The sequence below is a fragment of the Neovison vison genome, chromosome 2 (assembly GCF_020171115.1).
Source record: "Neovison vison isolate M4711 chromosome 2, ASM_NN_V1, whole genome shotgun sequence".
Taxonomy (NCBI): Eukaryota; Metazoa; Chordata; class Mammalia; order Carnivora; family Mustelidae; genus Neogale; species Neogale vison.
This window is the reverse complement of record NC_058092.1, coordinates 24,929,493-24,946,757: the sequence shown is the minus strand read 5'-3', so window position 1 is coordinate 24,946,757 and position 17,265 is coordinate 24,929,493. Positions and strand designations below refer to the sequence as shown.

General features: G+C 51.2%; 1 protein-coding gene and 1 long non-coding RNA gene across 5 annotated transcripts in view; both read right to left on the bottom strand.

Annotated features, from left to right (window-relative positions):
* Positions 1 to 4,602, bottom strand: part of AZIN2 (antizyme inhibitor 2) — a 38,572-nt gene extending 33,970 nt beyond the window's left edge. For 2 of the 3 annotated variants that reach the window (XM_044237735.1, XM_044237737.1), the window contains exons 1-3: positions 4,290 to 4,602; positions 3,428 to 3,610; positions 1,741 to 1,914 (exon numbers count right to left, since the gene is read on the bottom strand). In XM_044237735.1, the coding sequence (XP_044093670.1) occupies positions 1,741 to 1,914; positions 3,428 to 3,532 (279 nt within the window). In that variant the 5' untranslated portion in view covers positions 3,533 to 3,610; positions 4,290 to 4,602. The remainder of the gene's footprint in view (positions 1 to 1,740; positions 1,915 to 3,427; positions 3,611 to 4,289) is intronic. The other variant, XM_044237736.1, reaches the window with a different exon arrangement.
* Positions 4,603 to 13,411: 8,809 nt separating this feature from the next.
* Positions 13,412 to 16,947, bottom strand: LOC122898646. 2 transcript variants are annotated; one of them, XR_006383019.1, is made up of 5 exons: positions 16,852 to 16,947; positions 16,588 to 16,654; positions 16,178 to 16,364; positions 15,580 to 15,677; positions 13,412 to 15,458 (listed from the first exon to the last, which is right to left on the bottom strand). It is a non-coding gene; the product is annotated as an uncharacterized LOC122898646 (long non-coding RNA). The 2 variants fall into 2 exon arrangements; XR_006383020.1 differs by lacking the exon at positions 15,580 to 15,677.
* Positions 16,948 to 17,265: the final 318 nt, after the last annotated feature.

Sequence of the window (17,265 nt, the reverse complement as noted above, 5' to 3'; positions counted from 1 at the left end):
ATCCCTTCGGACTTCAAAGTCTAAGCCCTAACCCCCTCTAACTCTGCTCTTTGGAGGCTAGCTCTGAGGCCAGATGGTCAAGCACAGTGTCCCACCTCTGGGTTTCCAGATGCATAGGACCTGTCAGGGGGTTGGCTCCTTTTCTTCACCCCTAGACGAAGAAGCCTGGGAAGGAGCCCCTTCCTCTTCTCCCAGAGCTGAACCCCGGCATGGCAGGCCTGCAGGGGGACGTCCGGGCTCTGCTACCAGCAAGCTGCGCACAGTTGGGCCCAGTCTCCTCCACTGTAAAATGGCGATCTCTCTCCTACTCTCCTCACAGGCTTGACGCAAGACACGCATGAAGCTAGGTGTGCAAAGGAAGAGCTAATGCCAAGAGGTTTTGCGATGACGATAGGGAGAGACTCATCTATCACTCACAGCATTAACATTGTCTTTGAGAAAAGACTTATTCTCACCATCCCACCATGCTGCACACCTCCTTCCCACCCAGAATCCCTCCACCCCTGTCATCCTGCCCAGGCTAGCTCTCCTCCTTTCTCCTCCAGGGTCCCTTTCTAGAATCCTCCTCCTCCTAACACCCAACCACACTGCCAGCCAGGATTTCAAATGAGTTCCCCTCAAAACAATCAATACTAACCATTAAAAAAAATAACAGTAATGACAACCTCACAAAGCAACGCCCACCAGGTTTGCTCTCACCTCAGGACCTTTACACTTGCTGTTCCCTCTGCCTGGAAGCACGTCCCCTAGTTATCCACCTGGCTGGATCCTTTGCTTCCTTTGGGTCCGTATTTAAATTTCAGCAAAGCCTTCTCTGGCCAAGCTACATGAAAGTACAATCTTCCTTCCTAACATTCCCTAACTTCCCTTCCCCAATTTCACTTTCTCGCTAGCAATGACCATCTAAAACAACATAGATTTTCATCGTTTCACTCGTTTATTTTTTAGAAAGCAAGTTCCATGAAAAAGGGCCGTTTTTGTTTGGTTTGGTTTGTTCACTTGCTAAATCCCCACCTGAAATGTGCCCTCTGGTAGGTGCTCAAAAAAGGTTTGCTGAATGACTAAATGTGTCCAAAGTGGTACTCTGAGAAACTTTATACGCTTGAAGGCTGTCATCAGCTAAGGACAGGGAGAAAAGAGATGAGCAAAGAGTTCAACCCCCAGACGACAGAGCCTGTCTTACTCAACACTGGATTACACACTGACCCGCACACTGACCCGCACATTGGTGCCCGATGACAGAGAACGACAGTAAGTAAGCAGAGTAAATCTAGAGAGAGCAGGAGGGGAATTCAGACAACAGTAGTAATCTCATTAGAAAGGCAGCAAAATTGGCAACACAACAGAATTCTCAAAGGACTAGTTGAGAAAAGGTACTGCCACACATTACTAAGACTATAAAAGAAAAAAAAAACGATGATAAGAAGGTATTTGTTTTGTTTTGTCTTGTTTTAATTAGAGGGATACCATGCAGAGCTCTAAGCCAAGAAGCCTGAAAATTTCCATGAATAAGGTGACTCACCTACACACACACACACACACACACACACACACACATACGGGTTCCCATTGAGAACTTCCATGCTTGTTTCTCCCTCCCTCATCCCTTCAAGCCCTCTTCCAAGTGGGTGGCCTGTCCCAGGGGGTAGGGGCCAATGGCAGCACTCCAGCCTCCTGTGTGCTGAGCAGGCAGCGAGGGTCAGTAAGCAGTAGGGTTGGGGGGGGGGGATAGGGGCTCACCTTGTTGGCACAGCTGAAGCCCAGCCCCAGCTCAGCCAGGACCTTCAGCACACCTGGGCTGCTGTTGCACTTGACCGTGTAAAAGGGCCGGACTCGGGGCAGGCACTTCAGGAAGCAGAAGTGCTTCCTCACCACAGCACCCAGGTCGGCCACGAAGAAGGCAGCAACATCACCCTGCGCAAGAAGAGTGAATGTGAGACCCCCCTGCTTAGCTCCCTCCTGGTGCGTGCCATCTGCCATCCTCCCGGGGAACCTGACCCAGGCCCCACTCTGGCCACCAAGCCGCCCGGCTCTACCTCTACCAGTCTCTGCATAGAAGGCCGACTGCACTGGGGGTTCTGTGATCTGGCTCAAGTCCCCTCGTCCCCTCACTGCAGCTCCAGCCCCAGCTCCACACCTTCCGAGCTCTCGTTCCCATCATGCCCTTGGTGCAGAATTCCCTTGCCCCCACTTGGATCTGGCAAATTCCCAGTCTACCTTCAAGATTCCCCTCACAGGCTACCTCCCCCGAAACAATAACGTCACTTTAGGGCTCTCGCTGCATGTAACACATGCTTTCAAAGTATCAGAGCTGTATATACATTCGTTTTCTCCAGAAAAAGATAGATTCTTTGCAGGCCAAAGCTACGGCCTGCAGCCCATGGCTTTCCACATGTAGGTACCCACTGAAGCCTTGCATGAGTCCCACCTCCACTGCGACCCCTGCCTCTGAGCAATGGGTCACCACAGATTTGTTGAGGGCAAAACCTGTACGAGGCTCCGGGTGAGAAAGCATTTACTTCAGCCCTCCCTGGAACTCAGTTTCCCTTTTATGCTACACTTTTTTACTGAAGCCCACTTGGTGTCTGACGTGATGCTTAGGGACACAGGTGACCAGACAGGGCTCTGGCCCTGAAGGCGCTTGGGTCTTGAAGGCAACCAACCCTCTGAGCGATGACAGGTCCGTTCAATAAATGTTCTCCCGGTGGAGGCCACAGAGAAAAGGAAATACAAAATCGGCCCGGGAGATTAGGACAAAGTGACAGTGATGAGTAATGAGGAAGGACGGAAATAGGTAAGCGTGAGACAGCCTGGGAGAAAGGCATTCCAGGCAGAGAGAACAGCCTGGGCCGAGGGGCGATAACAGCACAAGGCGTCATGAGGAAGCAGAGTGGTTGGGCTGGGATCAAGCATGATCTGGGCAAAGCCGGGCGGGTGCGGGGCTCCAAAGGCAGAACTCTGGCTTAACCTTGCAAGCAGTTGGGGACCGTCTGACAATTCTGAGTTTGAGCATGGCTGTGATGGGGTTGGGGGGTGGCTAGTGAGAGGAGGCAGGGAGGAGGTTAGTGGGCCCCTAGAGAGATGAGGTCTAACTACAAAGCCAGGGCCCAGCAGAGCACCCGGGGGCGGGCTGGTGGTATAATGAGCTTGGTGGTGCCCTGGGGAGGGGTGGCGAGTCAGACTCCCCAGTTTCTGACCTAGAGGGCGGGGTAGATGGTGGTGGTGCTGTTCATCAGGGCAGGGCAGGCAGGAAGGACAAAGTTTGGGGCAAAAACAAGGAAATGGGGGTCAAATGAGCCCATCTCAGGCAACAGTAAAGACTGAATGCCAAATATGAAGGAAGATGAGGACCCAGGGAGTCCTTCCAGGAAAGGCAGCTGGGCCGGCATGGGGAATAAGAGACCCAACCCAACTCCCCATCCCTCACCGCGGTGGCCTGTGAGGCCCCCAGAGTGAGCTCCTCCAACAGGTCTCGGGTGCTGAAGCCCTCCTCCACCATCACAAAGTCTGTTTCGCTCAAGTAGCCAGCCATGCCGAGGAGGAGGAGCCGTTTCGGGCTGGATGGAGCCGCTGCCCCGCCGCCCCGCCGCCTTAGAAAGTATGCAACACACTGCAGGGGAAGAGGGAGTAAAGTGAGGCGGCTCGCTGGAGGGCTGCCCTCCGCTGTCCCTCTGACCTCCCCAATCGGGGGGCCCCAGTCCTGTCACACCCCACCACCAGCTCAAGTCTGGAGAGCTTAGGCCCCCTGGGAAGGGTGGGGACGACCAGGAATCCCGGAATGGGACAAGGCATAACATGCCTATATGTCACTGCCTCTCCGAGCCTCAGTTTTCCCATCTGAAAAACGGATGGATCATTTTAGAGATCCTTTCCAGTTATGAAATTCGGGTTTTGGCAAAAAATGAAAGAAGGAGAGGGAGCAGGAAAGCCAAGAAGCTCAGGTGGGGAAGTTTTCAAGGGACCCCCAGTTTTGACCATGCCCAACCAAAGAGACTGGAGGTGGCCCCACTAAGGAGTCTCAGCCCCAGAACAGGAGCTTAGGTTTGAGTCCCCCCTCAGCTCCGTGACCTTGGCTATGCCCTGTCACCTCTCCGAGCCTCAGTTTCACCGTTTGTAAATGGGGTGGGGGGCTGGGGGACAGGTCCTGACCTGCCAGGACTCTAAGCGTGCATGGGGCCACATGGTGGGTAGAGGTCGCGGGCTCCCGGGCAGGAACCGAAACCTGAGGTTCTGCCCGGGAGAGCCCTCCCGAGTGCAGGGCCAAGGACCCGCCCCCCACATCACCTTACCAAGCCCCGTCCTCCTTCGCGGGGGCCAGAGCCAGGCGCGCTGCTAGGGGGGGTCGCCGGTGACCTCGAAACTTGTGCAACACCCCAAGGAGGAGTGGCAGTTGCGGAGCCGAGGCCCCTGCTGAGAGGAGGCAAGGGGGCCGGGGGCAGGTCAGCACTGGAGCCGAGGGCGTCCGCCCCCGGAGGCTCCCCGAGCCACTCCCCGCACTCGCCTTAAAACGCATTTACACGGCTTCGGCCCATAGGTCTCCCCAGCGAGTGAATCGGATCCTCGGCGCCTCCGCTCGCCCGCTCCCCCCGGCTCGGGCCCCGCGGCCTGCGCCCCGCCCGCCCAGCAGCCACCGACCCCACGCCCCGCCTGCCCCTGCCGCCTGCTTATATAAGCCCCGCCCAAGCCCCGCCCCTGACGCCCAGGCCCCGCCCCGCTCGGCCCCCTCCGTAGCCCGGGCAACCGGGTGCCGCCATCCCATTGGTCGATTCCGACATAAAGCATTCAGCTCTGCTACCCTGCTCCGCAAACCTGAGTAAGCGTCAATCCTCCCCGCCGGGCGGGCTGCACAGCTGCCCCACACTGGGAAGTGGGAACTGCAGAGCCGCCACCTCAGAATCCGGAGCGCCTACACGCTGGGAAGCTTAGGTCCTGGACCATGGATCTTAGCGAGCGGGCAAGAAGCCAGCAGGTTTTCTATTTGCTCTGGGAAATCTTCTCTAACTACCTCCTCTTGCGGGTGCCTCTCTCCTCTCCTCTTGGTGATCTCCTCATTTTATCCCTCAAAGCCTAGGTCAAATGTCATCTTCTTGTGTTACTTTTCTTAAAAAATCCTTCTTAATTACCTCTCCCAGCATCTTCTCTGATTCCTCCAACTCAAAACCCAGCTTTAAAAACGTGACTTTCCCAGCTCAGGGCAATCTCTCCCTTCATCTCACCTTCTGAATCTGGCAAACTCCTACTCACTTTCAAATAAAATGTCTCCTCCAAGATGCATTCTCTGACTTCCTCTCAACTCAATGCATTTTTTTTTTCTCTTCTACACCTGGCAAACTCCTGCTCACCTATCAAAGTACAGTATAATGTGACCTTCCCTGTTGAGCGTCCATGACTTTCCTTGGCTGGAGGGACAATGGAACTCACAGCGGTTATATCTGTGTGCACTCCTCACTCATCTGGCTCTTGTTACCTAGAGCATGAGAATCCTATTGTTGCTTTACACTTCTTGCTTGGTTACACTTCCCAGCTATTGTGTGATCTCCCAAGGGCAGGAAATGAGGGCCTGACTCCTCAAAAAGTATCCAGTGCCTGCTGTAAACAAGCGTGCCAAAGACGATTCAGTATCTGTGTTATTCAAAAACTGCTTCAAAAGTCCATCTGAAACAGTGATTGTACAAGTATAGCCAGGACATTCTTAAGAAGGAAAGAAGGGGGCACCTGGGTGGCTCAGTGGTTTAAAGCGTCTGCCTTCAGCTCCGGTCATTTTCCAAGGGTCCTGAGATCAAGCCCTGCATCGAGCCCTGCATTAGGCCCTCTGCTCAGCAGGGAGCCTGCTTCCCTTACTCTCTCTCTGCCTGCCTCTCTGCCTACATGTGATCTCTGTCTGTCAAATAAATAAAATCTTTAAAAAAAAAAAAAAAGAAGGAAGGAAGGAAGGGAAAGAAAAGGAAAGGTAAGGAAAGAAAGGAAAAGAAAAGAAAAAGAGAGGACTTCTTAGACCAGATATCAAAATATTTTATAAGCTATAGTCTTTAAAACGTGTTGCTGTGCAGGAAGAGACAGCAGAACAGAACAGAGTCTAGAACAGTCTCATGCAGATTGTAGAATCTGATAGGTAATGGGGGCAGCATTTCAAATCCGTGGGGCCAAAGGGCTCTTTGGTCTAACATACGTGTGTTTATGTTCTCTGTCGGGCTGTAGGCTTCTTGAAAGCCAGAGGCACTTCTTGTCCTGCTTCAGTACCTCCCTAGGGCATCATGCACAACCTAATTGGAAGACATACATATGGTGTAGACCGTGGGAGTATGGAGGAGCCATTTTCTGCTCCCTACTCAGCCTGACCACATGACTGCTGAGTGTCCTTGGTTGGGTCATTCTGCTTCCACCAAGGTTCTCTCTGCCTAGCTTAGTTTCCCCACTGTGAACTGAGAGGGTTCAGACTGAGTGAGTTCTCTAGGCCCTTCTGCCTGGAACCGTCTTGCTCTCTATGCATTGCAGCAGCCTTTCAGGGGCACTCCTCTTGACAGGATGGGTCATCGGCAGGTCCTTGCAGGTCTGTGCTCTGAGAGATTTGTAGTCATTTGCACCGTAAGATGAATTAGTGACAAAGGTCTTCCTGAGACTAAGCATCCAACTTAGCTATGGCAGAAACCTCAAAAGGAGCTTTCAAGAAAAGGTGACAGCAAGAGAAGGGTATGGACACTCCAACAAACTGGCTCTATTTTGTTTTAATTATTCATTGAGCTGGCTGTATTTGGATGCCATGGTCTAAGTCTGCCTCACTAGCTCTTGTCATCACCTGGGACATGGTTAAGTGCACAGTGGGCCCATTCAGTCTTCTTACTGAATGAATCAAAAAAGGTAAGAAGGAACAAGCCCGAATCCACCCTATCCATTTGTAATTTGTCACGGGTTAGTAGTCAGAGCAGAAAAATATGTATCCCTGGGCTGGATACAGATAAGCTGTAGATTTATCTTTTTCCCTCCTGGGTATGTGATGTCACTGAATCTCCATGACAACCCTATGTCATAGGGGCTATAATTGTTCGCATTTTATAGATGACGAATCTGAAAACTCAGAGAAGTTCGGTAACCTGCCCAGGGTTATATCACGAGTAAAGGGGGAGACCGGATTTAAACCCATCCATCCCAATTCAGCCTTTATGCTTTGCTGCCAACCAGTGCCTGAGCATTTGGGCCCCAGGTCACCAAACATCACCCAGTCATACTGCTGGCATCCAGATGAGAGGCTGGTTGCTCCTCTTCTGCCAGGCTCCTGTACTGCTATTATCCCTGCACAGCCCTCAGAAACATGTTGCTAAAGCAGGACAAAGAGCCTCTCTTCTCTGGCCAGGATCATGTCAGTCAATTTCAACCCATTCCTCCTAAACCAATCATAATTATAGTCACCACCACAGCAGAAATAAAAATGCCTTACATGTGTCGAGAACTGGAGAGTTTACAAAATACTTTCTGGTTCATCATTTTATTCAGGGTTCCCAGTGCTTCACGGGATTGGACATCAGTTCAATTTAGGCTTGGCTGAGGAAAATAAGAGGACAAAACTCCCAAAGCAGGATGTCTGGGTGGCTCAGTCGGTTAAGCATCTGCCTTCAGCTCAGGACATGATCCCAGAGTCCTGGGATCAAGTTCAGCATGGGGGGGTGGTCCCTGCTCAGCAAGGAGCCTGCTTCTCCCTCTGCCTGCTGCTCCCCCTGCTTGTGCTCACTCTCTCTCTCTCTTCCTGACAAAGAAATAAATAAAATCCTTAAAAAAAATTTCACGAGACCATGAACACACACAGGTCTGTTCTGCTATACAACGTTGGAGGTGGGCCGTCAAGCCTGGTGTGGCAGCTCCACAAGGTCATCAGGAACCAAGGCTCCTCCCCTCTTCTAACTCTGCCATCCTCATCTCCTGGCTTCTGGCTTCATCGCCCAAAAGGGCCGCAGGAGCATTCCCAGAGCTAACATTTAACCAGTAAGACCAACTGATCGGGGCCCATCTCCCTGTGATTGTTCCCAACGTTAAGGACAAGCGCTGGATGGTGCGGTCACCAGGAAAGCTAGCTCCGGTCGCCATCACCAAATCGCACATTTGTTAACTTCCTAGGGCTGCTGTACCAAAGTACCAAAGACTGGGTGGCTTAAGACAACCGACATTTGTTGTCCCAGTTCTGGAGGCCGGAAGTCCCAAATCAAGGTGTGGGCCGTGCCACGCTCCCTCTCTGATGGTCCTAGGGGAGACTCTTCCCTGCTTGCACAACTGTCTTCTCACTGTGCTTCTTCACCCCATCTTCCTGTGTCTGTATCTGATTCTGCGTCCAAATTTCCCATTTTGTTTTTTTTTTTTAAGATTTTATTTGTTTATTTGACAGAGAGAGATCACAAGTAGGCAGAGAGGCAGGCAGAGAGAGAGAGGAGGAAGCAGGCTCCCCGCCAAGCAGGGAGTCCGATGCGGGACTCGATCCCAGGACCCTGAGATCATGACCTGAGCTGAAGGCAGCAGCTCAACCCACTGAGCCACCCAGGCGCCCCCAAATTTCCCGTTTTAATAAGGACTCCAGTCATATTGGGTAAGGACCCACCCAAATGACCTCATTTTAACTTGATTTACCTATGTAAAGACCTTATTTTCTTTCTTTCTTTTTTTTTTTAAAGATTTCATTTAAAAAATAATAATAAGATTTTATTTATTTGGGGCACCTAGGTGGCTCAGTAGATTAAGTGTCTGCCTTCAACTCAGGTCGTGATCCCAGAGTCCTAGGATGGAGTCCCACATTGGGCTCCCTGCTCAGCTGGGCGTCTGCTTCTCTCTCTGCCCTTCCCCCCCATGCTCACTCTCTAACTCTCTTTTTCTCCCCCCCCAAATAAATGAATAAATAAATAAAATATTTTTTAATAAAAAATATTTAATTTATTTAAGAGAGACAGAACAAGAGGTAGAATACCGGCAGGGAGGAAGGGCAAGGGGAGAGGCAGAGGAAGAGGGAGACACAGGCTCCCCCCGGCTGAGCAGGGAGCCTGATGGACTGGATCCCAGGACCCTGGGATCATGACCTAAGCCAAAGACAGACACTTAACTGACTGGACCACCCAGGGGTCCTTATTAGTCCCATTTTACAAATGAGAAAATTGGGGTTAAATCCTTTGTCTGTCACACAGCTAGTGAGTAATAGAGCTGGGACTTAACTCTGGTCTGGCAAACTTGATGCCTATAAGACAGGCCCTGGGAATGGGGCAGGAAGCCAGAACAAAGAAGGTGAAGACCAGGTCAAGAGCAAACGACAGGAGACCCAAGAAAGGCTGGAACTGAGAGTCAGATACAAGCTGACCTGGCAGAAAGGGCACAAACGGCAAATTCCCAGGAGGCATCAGTGAGATGGAGACTTTGAAGCAACCAGAAGCTGGAAGCAGCCTTCGGCATCGCAAGAGCAGAGCTGTCTTCAAGTTCGGGATGGAAACCAGTAATACCTGTAGCCACCATGGATTGAGCGTACTACCGGCCCAGGCACGGTAGTATGCATTAATGATAACATGGCCAGAGTACTTGCCATCACGTGGCCTTGTTGTAAGATGGATATAACCCCTAACCTCACAGCCGCCTGATGCGGTGTGTGCCGTGGCTATTAGAGGGGAGGCAACACGAAGGAGAGGCTAATCTCAAGGACCCAAAACGAGCATGAGGCACCACCAGGCTACATACATTTCCTCCATCCTCACAACAAGGCCTGCAAAGTGAGAATTACTACTCTCATTTCACAGTGGAGGAATTTGAAACCCAGAGAGGCCAAGTGATTTTCCCAAGACCACACAGCAGGCAGACGGCAGAGACTGGACTCCACCTCAAGGCTCTACAGTGAGGAAATTGGAACCATGGAGCCCAGCGTCATGTGGGAGCAGACGTTGGCCCCCATCCATGGGAACCCAGAATTCTAGTTATGAGTGAGGTGTCCGTATCCCCTGACACAGGGGCAGGTGGGACAGAGGCCCAGGGCGAGGCACTGAGGAGGCGAGGTTCGAGCGTGGTGACTGCCTGTAGAATTATCGTCACACCCCTTCCCTAGATGAATGAGGTGCTGAGATGCTGAATTTGGTAGTTTGGATCTCTTTATGTTTGTTTTCACTCTCTTTCAGGCTGAACAGAAATGTGAAAAAATAGTAATAGTGTGTGACAATTAGGGAATTCACACACCCTCTCTCAAGCCGGACCTGAGTCATTTCTGACAAATGTGATAGGAAAACAACAATAACCAAATAAAAACTACTCAGGGGAAAATTCTTTCTCCAGCTGCCGTCCCTGGAGCCACTGGGAGGGGAGGGAAAATGCTGTGGCCTCTCCCACCTTCTCCAGCGGCTCTCAGATAGGAGCAGATGCCTCAGCTTCACCCCAGAGTTTCAGTTTCGGAAAGTCAGGAGAAGGCTTGACAATATGCATTTCTGACAAGTTCCCAGGGCATACTGAGGCTGCTGGCCCAGGGACCACACTTTGAGAACACCTGCTTCAGTGAACTTGAGGCACAGCCTGCAAAGAGGTCAAAGCTGAGTACTCTTCTTTTTTTTTTTTTAAGGTTTTATTTATTTATTTGACAGAGAGAGATCACAAGTAGGCAGAGAAGCAGGCAGAGAGAGAGGAAGGGAAGCAGGCTCCCTGCTGAGCAGAGAGACCAATGTGGAACTCGATCCCAGGACCCTGAGATCATGACCTGAGTCCAAGGCAGCGGCTTAACCCACTGAGCCACCCAGGCGCCCAAGGCTGAGCACTCTTAAAAGAAGGGCATCAGGTTCTCATCCCCAGCGGTAGAATGGGGCAAAAACCATCCTGGGCTGAACGGTTGTACCATCTCTAAACAACAAGAGAACGCATTTCAGGGGTGGATAAGCTTAGGTCCACTTCCTGGCTGTGTGACCTTGGCAAACTTACTTATCCTGCGTGAACCCTCCCTTTATTCATTTGTGACCTGGGCACAAGCATGCCTACCTCCTAGAACAGGTGTAAGGAATTCACGAGGATGTAAAAGGTTTTGCCTAGTGCCTGGCACATACATTCACAAATGCATTCTAAGTGGTAGCAATTAATATTATTACCCCGAGCCAGGGGTGCAGGAGGTCAGAAGAGAAAATCTGGAAATGTATCAGAAGGACCCTGCTGGGGCAGGGTGGGAGAAGCAGCTCCACAGGGAGCTTTGTCTGGGGACATGGGCTAAGGGACACCCACCAGGGGTCAGAGGCTCAGGGAGAGTCAGCCCAGTGTGAGTCAGCCCAAGAAATTGGAACCGAGGCCCATCATGCCAGCCTGACCCAAGCTGGGCCTCTTTCTAAATTACCGTAGTAGTCATGTTCTCCTCTGGAAAACTGCTCACTCACCCCCAGGCAGAGTGGAACCAGGCGGCCATGTCATACTTCAGGGCGCTCTGTTCCCCTCCCCCACTGCTGACTAAACATCCCCACATCCTTAGGCCTCCAGTGAACGCACCAATCAGAGACATGGAGACTGTGCTCAGGTGATAGGTCAGAGTCAGGGTCAATGGAATCTACTCTAGAGGGAGCCAGAGGCTTCTACTCACACCTCGAGTCTGGGAGATACTCTGGGTCCTTTGGGTAGGCTCCTTCACAGAGGTCACATAGCAGTCCTTGATGACATGGACACCAGGCTTCTTGCCCTTGAAAGGCACAGTGTCACTTCCTCTGCGTTCTGTTGGCTAAAGTGGGTCATGGAGCTGTCCCAGATTCAGTGTGGGATGAGACTTGTTCCTCGGGGCTGTCTTGGGAGCCTAGCTGCCCCAAAAGCCATCCAGTCTCTGTACTGCCCACTGCCCTGACTCTGAGTCGTGCTTGTCATCTCTAGCCTGGAGGTCTGCAATAATTTTCCAAGTAATCCCCCTGTACTACTCTTCCCTCCTGTCAATCTAGTCCCCATACAGCCCCCAGCATGTTATTAAAATGCAAATAATGTCAAAATGCAAATTAAGTCAGGGTCAGATTTCTCTGTTGCTAGTGGGATCAAGTCCCGATCCTTGACAACACCTGCGAGGACCTCCGTGAGGGACCCAGCTCCAGCCTCCTCTCTGCCCAGCTCCTCACTCTCCCTGCCACCACCATGGGCCACTGTCCCATAGATCCCCCAAACCGCTTTGCCCATTCCTTTCCTGGGGCCTTCGTGTTTGCTGGCCCCTCTGCCTGGAACACTTTCCCCACCTCTTCTCCTGCCCCATTGCTACTCATCCTCCGGGTTCCTGCATAAATGTCCTTTCCTCAGAGAGGCTGTGCCTGACACCTGGGAGCAGTCAACACATATTTTTGTTGTTGAGAGTAAGAAAAAATCCCACTCACACCGCTCAAGCAAGAAGTAAATTTCTTTTTGCCTCACGTACCGAAGCCACTGGAAGGCAGAACGTTCAGGTACAGACTTTGCTTTGGGTCTCAGCTCTGCCTTCCTCAGGACTGGTTTCCTCCTCAGGTGGGCTCTTACCCCACCACCGGCCCTGGACCCCAGGACTGTCTCCTCAGCCCTGTCTCTGATTGGCCGGGCCTGGGTCTAGAGCTACCCCTCTCCCCCAGATAGGAGATGGAATCAATATGGAAGGAGACTGGGGAGAGGGTACTTCCCCAAAGGAAAAATAGGGTGTTGTTACCTAAAGAAGAGGGATGCAGGGGCGCCTGGGTGGCTCAGTGAGTTAAGCCTCTGCCTTCGGCTCAGGTCATGATCTCAGGGTCCTGGGATTGAGCCCCAGATCGGGCTCTCTGCTCAGCAGGGAGCCTGCTTCCCTTCCCCTCTCTCTCTCTCTCTGCCTGCCTCTCTGCCTACTTGTGATCTCTGTCAAATGAATAAATAAAATCTTTAAAAAAAAAAAAAGAAGAGGGATGCATCCTAGGCCAGTAAAAAACCACCAATGCACTCCTTTTCTCCCTTTGGGAGTACTCTGTTCACTTCACACATTCGGGCACTCTCTCTCTCTCTCTTCTTTAAGTAATTAAGTTATTTTTAAGTAATCTCTACACCCAGCATGAAGCTTGAACTCCCAACCCCGAGAGCAAGAGCCCGGGGTGCCCCTCGGGCAGTCTTGCCTTAGGATCCTCCCACTGGCTGCTCCCTCTTCCTAGAATGCTTTTCTTCTTCTTTTTTAGGAATATAAATCCTTCAGGGCTCCTGGGTGCCTCAGTCAGTTCAGCATCTGCCTTTGCCTCAGGGTATGATCCCAAGGTCCTGGGTTCGAGTCCCCACCAGACTCCCTGCTCAGCGAGGATCCTGCTTCTCTCTCCCTCTGCTGCTCTCTCTCTCTCTCTCTCTCTCTCTGGCAAATAAATAAAATGAAATCTTCAAAAGAAAAAAAAAGAATAGAAATTTTTCAAAACAGTATTTTATTTTGAAAATTCATACAGAAAATTTCTAAAAATAATATATACCCTTCACCCAGATTCCCCAAATATTAACATTTTGACACTATTTGTATCTTTCTTTTTCTATGTGTACATGTATATTTATACAAGTGTGAATACACATGCATATTGTGTATCTATATCTATGTGTCCCTGTAATTTATTTTTTCTGAACTGTGTGAGAGTAAATTGTAGACATAATTTCCCTTTACCCATAATACATCAGTGTGTGTTTTGCCAGGAATGTGCTTTGTCCGGATGTCCATATAACTCACTTGGATGTGGCACACCTCACGTTCTTCAAGTCTTTGATCCAAAGAAACCTCCTCAAGGAGGCTGACCCAATCCACCTTGAAAAGACATCAACCCACCCCCTCCATACGCAGTTTTCATTCTCAGGTCTTAGCCCCTCTTTACTTTTTCTTCTTTTACACCTTTCACTTTCTAGGTTAGTTGGAATTTATATATTGTCTATGTATTGTAAACTTTATAAGGACAAGGATCTTGTGTTCACTGAAATAACCCATGCTCCTAAAACAGTACTTGGCAGATAGCAGACTGTCAATAAATACTTAGGGAATTAACGAATGAATGAATGAATGACTAGGGCAATCTAACACTCACAGCAAATGAGTGCTTTTCAGCAGGTCCTGCCACAAGCCAAGCATGGTTCTCAGAGATGTTCTGTGATGTCCTCTGGGGCTGCTGAGGCTCTCAGTGGGACCATCTGTGATGCTGATTCGATAACCCCTGGCCATTGTAGACTTGACCCAAGATAAAATTAGCAGATCTCAATTTTGCCATTGTTACCTTTGACTTTCCTTTCTCTCTCATTCCCCTCCCCTAAAGCCATTACCCTGTTATGCTTCTCCCACAAGGTGACAATTCCCCTCTGTGTGACAGAGGCAGGGCAGTGCAGTAGAAAGAGCCCTGGGCTGCTGGAGTCCTTGGAAGAGTCGCTTCCCTTTCCGGATCTCAGTCCCCTGCTCTCTGTGATTCCCGTGATCTCTGAGATTCCTGACTCTGGAATATGACCATCACCACCCCCCCACCCCTCCCATCACCTCCCCCCCCACACTCCCCAGCTCTTTATATCATCGCTCTGGGGAATCTGGATTGAGATTGTGGCTTTTTCTCTGATGGAGGAATGCACAGGGGATTTCTCTCACAGAGAACAGATAAGAAAAGTATTTTCAGGTCTGGGGTTGCTTCCTGGCCTCTCAGTGGGGGAACTAGACAGATCCAAATTGAAATCTAAAGCAGCCACGCCCTAGTAGCTCTAAGGTCCAAGGCAGGTGACTTCAGGGTCTCTGCTTCCTCCACTGTAAAATAGATTCAGGAATATCTGATATGGTGGGAAGAATAAATTAAAAGATGCACGCCAGGCGCTTTGCATATCACCTGTCACATAAGAAGTGTTCCAAAAATAGTAGCTGTGATTCGCTTCTGAGGCCTGCAGGTAGACCTGGGCATGAGGCCGGGGGGTGCGGGCGAGGGATGGAGGAACATTTCTGGAGTCTTCTCCCCACAGCAGTTGCAGGCTGGGTGCCATGTGCAGCTGTTTCAGGGCTGGGGCCGGGGGTAGATGCCGTGGCTATGTTGGAGACACCCATTCCTGATGTCTAGACAGAGCTCCAGGCCGCTCATCTCCCTGTTCCAGACACTGAGCCCAGAAGTCTGAGTCACGGAAAATGCTTGGAGGTCCTCTGGAAAGCCAGCTGGGCCAAGCGCACTTAGAAGCTGTTCTCCCCACATGTTCAGTTTACTGAAATCTTGTATTCCTCACTTAGAGCTCCCGAACAAATAATTCCCGAAATGTAATGGCTTAAAGCACTAAGCATTTATCATCCCACACAACTTCTGAGAGGAAGAATCGGAAGGCCGCTTAGCTGGGGGACCCTGGATCAAGGTCTCTCATGAGTTTGTGGTTAAGCAGCAAGCCAAGGCTGCAGACACCCGAAGGCTTTGACTGGGATTGAAGGACCCACTTACCGCAAGCTCGCTCACACGGCTCTTGGCAGGCGGCTTCGGTTCCTCTGCTACACGCCCTTCTCCATAGGGATGCTCAGCACAGGGCCTCTTCTAGAACAAGCCATATGAGGAGAGAGAGAGACTAAGATAGAACAGCAGCGTCTTCTGTAGCCTAATCTCAGCAGGGACTCACCATCCCTTCTGCCATATTCTATGGGCCACGGAGACCAACCTGACACCATCCAAGGAATGGGGTTTGCCCTCGGGCGTGCACACCAGGAGGCAGGGGTCCCGGGGCCTATTTTGAATGCTGCTCATCCCAGGTATGATCTACATATGATGAAATACATAGATCTTAGGTGAACCCCTCAGCTGTAACAAGCAAATATTCTCATGTGACTCACACTCCTATCAAGATTTAGGCTATTTTCCCCACCGCAGACCATTCCTCATCCTCAGAACACTCCACAGAAGAGCCACCACCTCCTGCGTCTTCTCAGTCCCGCCCCGCCCCACCCTAAATGACTACTGATCTTGAATCTGTCTCTGTATAATCATAGTTCCACCTGGCCTGGAGTTTATAAACCCTTATTCGACATGCCCTTGACCTGACACCAACCACTTCCCACCTCACGTTACACCTCCCACTAGACAGCGACTGGTTCGGGAATGGAGGCTGTATCTGCCTTATTTCTGGGTCCCCAACACGAGCTCAGCGCCTGGCAGGCAGTAGGTGCTGGCAAATGTCCCATCCTGGGATCTGTGGCATGTTGGGAAGTAGGGGTCACAGGGAGAGGAGGGGCAGGGCAGGCTGGACACCGGCCAGAGACCTGTTCACTGGGGCCAGAAATCACCGCAAGACCCAGCATCCTCCGGTCCCAGGAGCTCAGACGGCTCTCTGACCAGAGGCTCCGGGACAGAGAAGGGGTTTCCATCAAACAAATGCAGAGGGGCACTGAGCCCAGGTCTGGTACTCTGGAGGTCACCCTCTGGCTGCTGAAAAATTTGCTGACAGGCCTGAAAAGAAAGTAAAAATGGATTTGCCTTTTCTTGTTTCTCCTGCCCTTTCACCCAGCAGCACACCTGACAACTAGCCCAAACCCTCAGGCAGAGTCCAGCCCCTCCCCCTCACACTGCTCACACTGGCCTCCCCCTCAGCAGGGTCCTGAGGAGACCAGGGGAAAGGCTCTAACGCCCCGTAGGCTTTCTGGAATCCCAGGGCCCTAGAGCCTGGACTTACCGGTCAGGGTGCTGAGTCTCCGCTTACCACTTCCGGCTATGTGACCTTGGTTGGATTACCTCCTGCTCTGAAAAGGCAGGGAGTCTTAATTCCTAGCTAGTAGAGGGGTACAAGACTAACTGAGGGAAAAAGGTTAGCACTGCGGCTTGTAGGGAAAGGGTGGCAGGCCTTGGCAGGAGACGTGTGGGACCTTCCCTGTTTATCCTGAAAGGGAAACGAGCCCCAGAATCCAGAGCTGAGAAGAAAAGGTATGCACTACCCTACCTTCCAAGTTCTCGGAGGATGACTCCCAGGACTTGATAGGAAGGGCCATTTCCTATCTTGATCAAGTCCTCCCAGGACTTGATAGGAAGGACTGCAGATCTGTCGCTGGTAAAAAGCCACGGATCCCTCCCTTCCTGAGGGCTGGACCAAGGGACTGGCTCCTCCCCCTGACACAGGGCTCCAACTGTCTTTTGCAAAGATGGCCGTTGTTTCTCCCATCCCACTTGTTCTTCTGCAATGCGACCTTATCACTCCTCCATCAAGAGAACCTGTTAAATCCCTTCCTCTGGAATCTGCACTAGCCTTAGTGACTCACCTGTAACAGCGGAATACAGCAGAAATTACCCTGCTCGACTTGGGGACAAGGCCAAACGATCTCTCAGAAAGCCCACTCTACAGACACTCCTTCTCGTG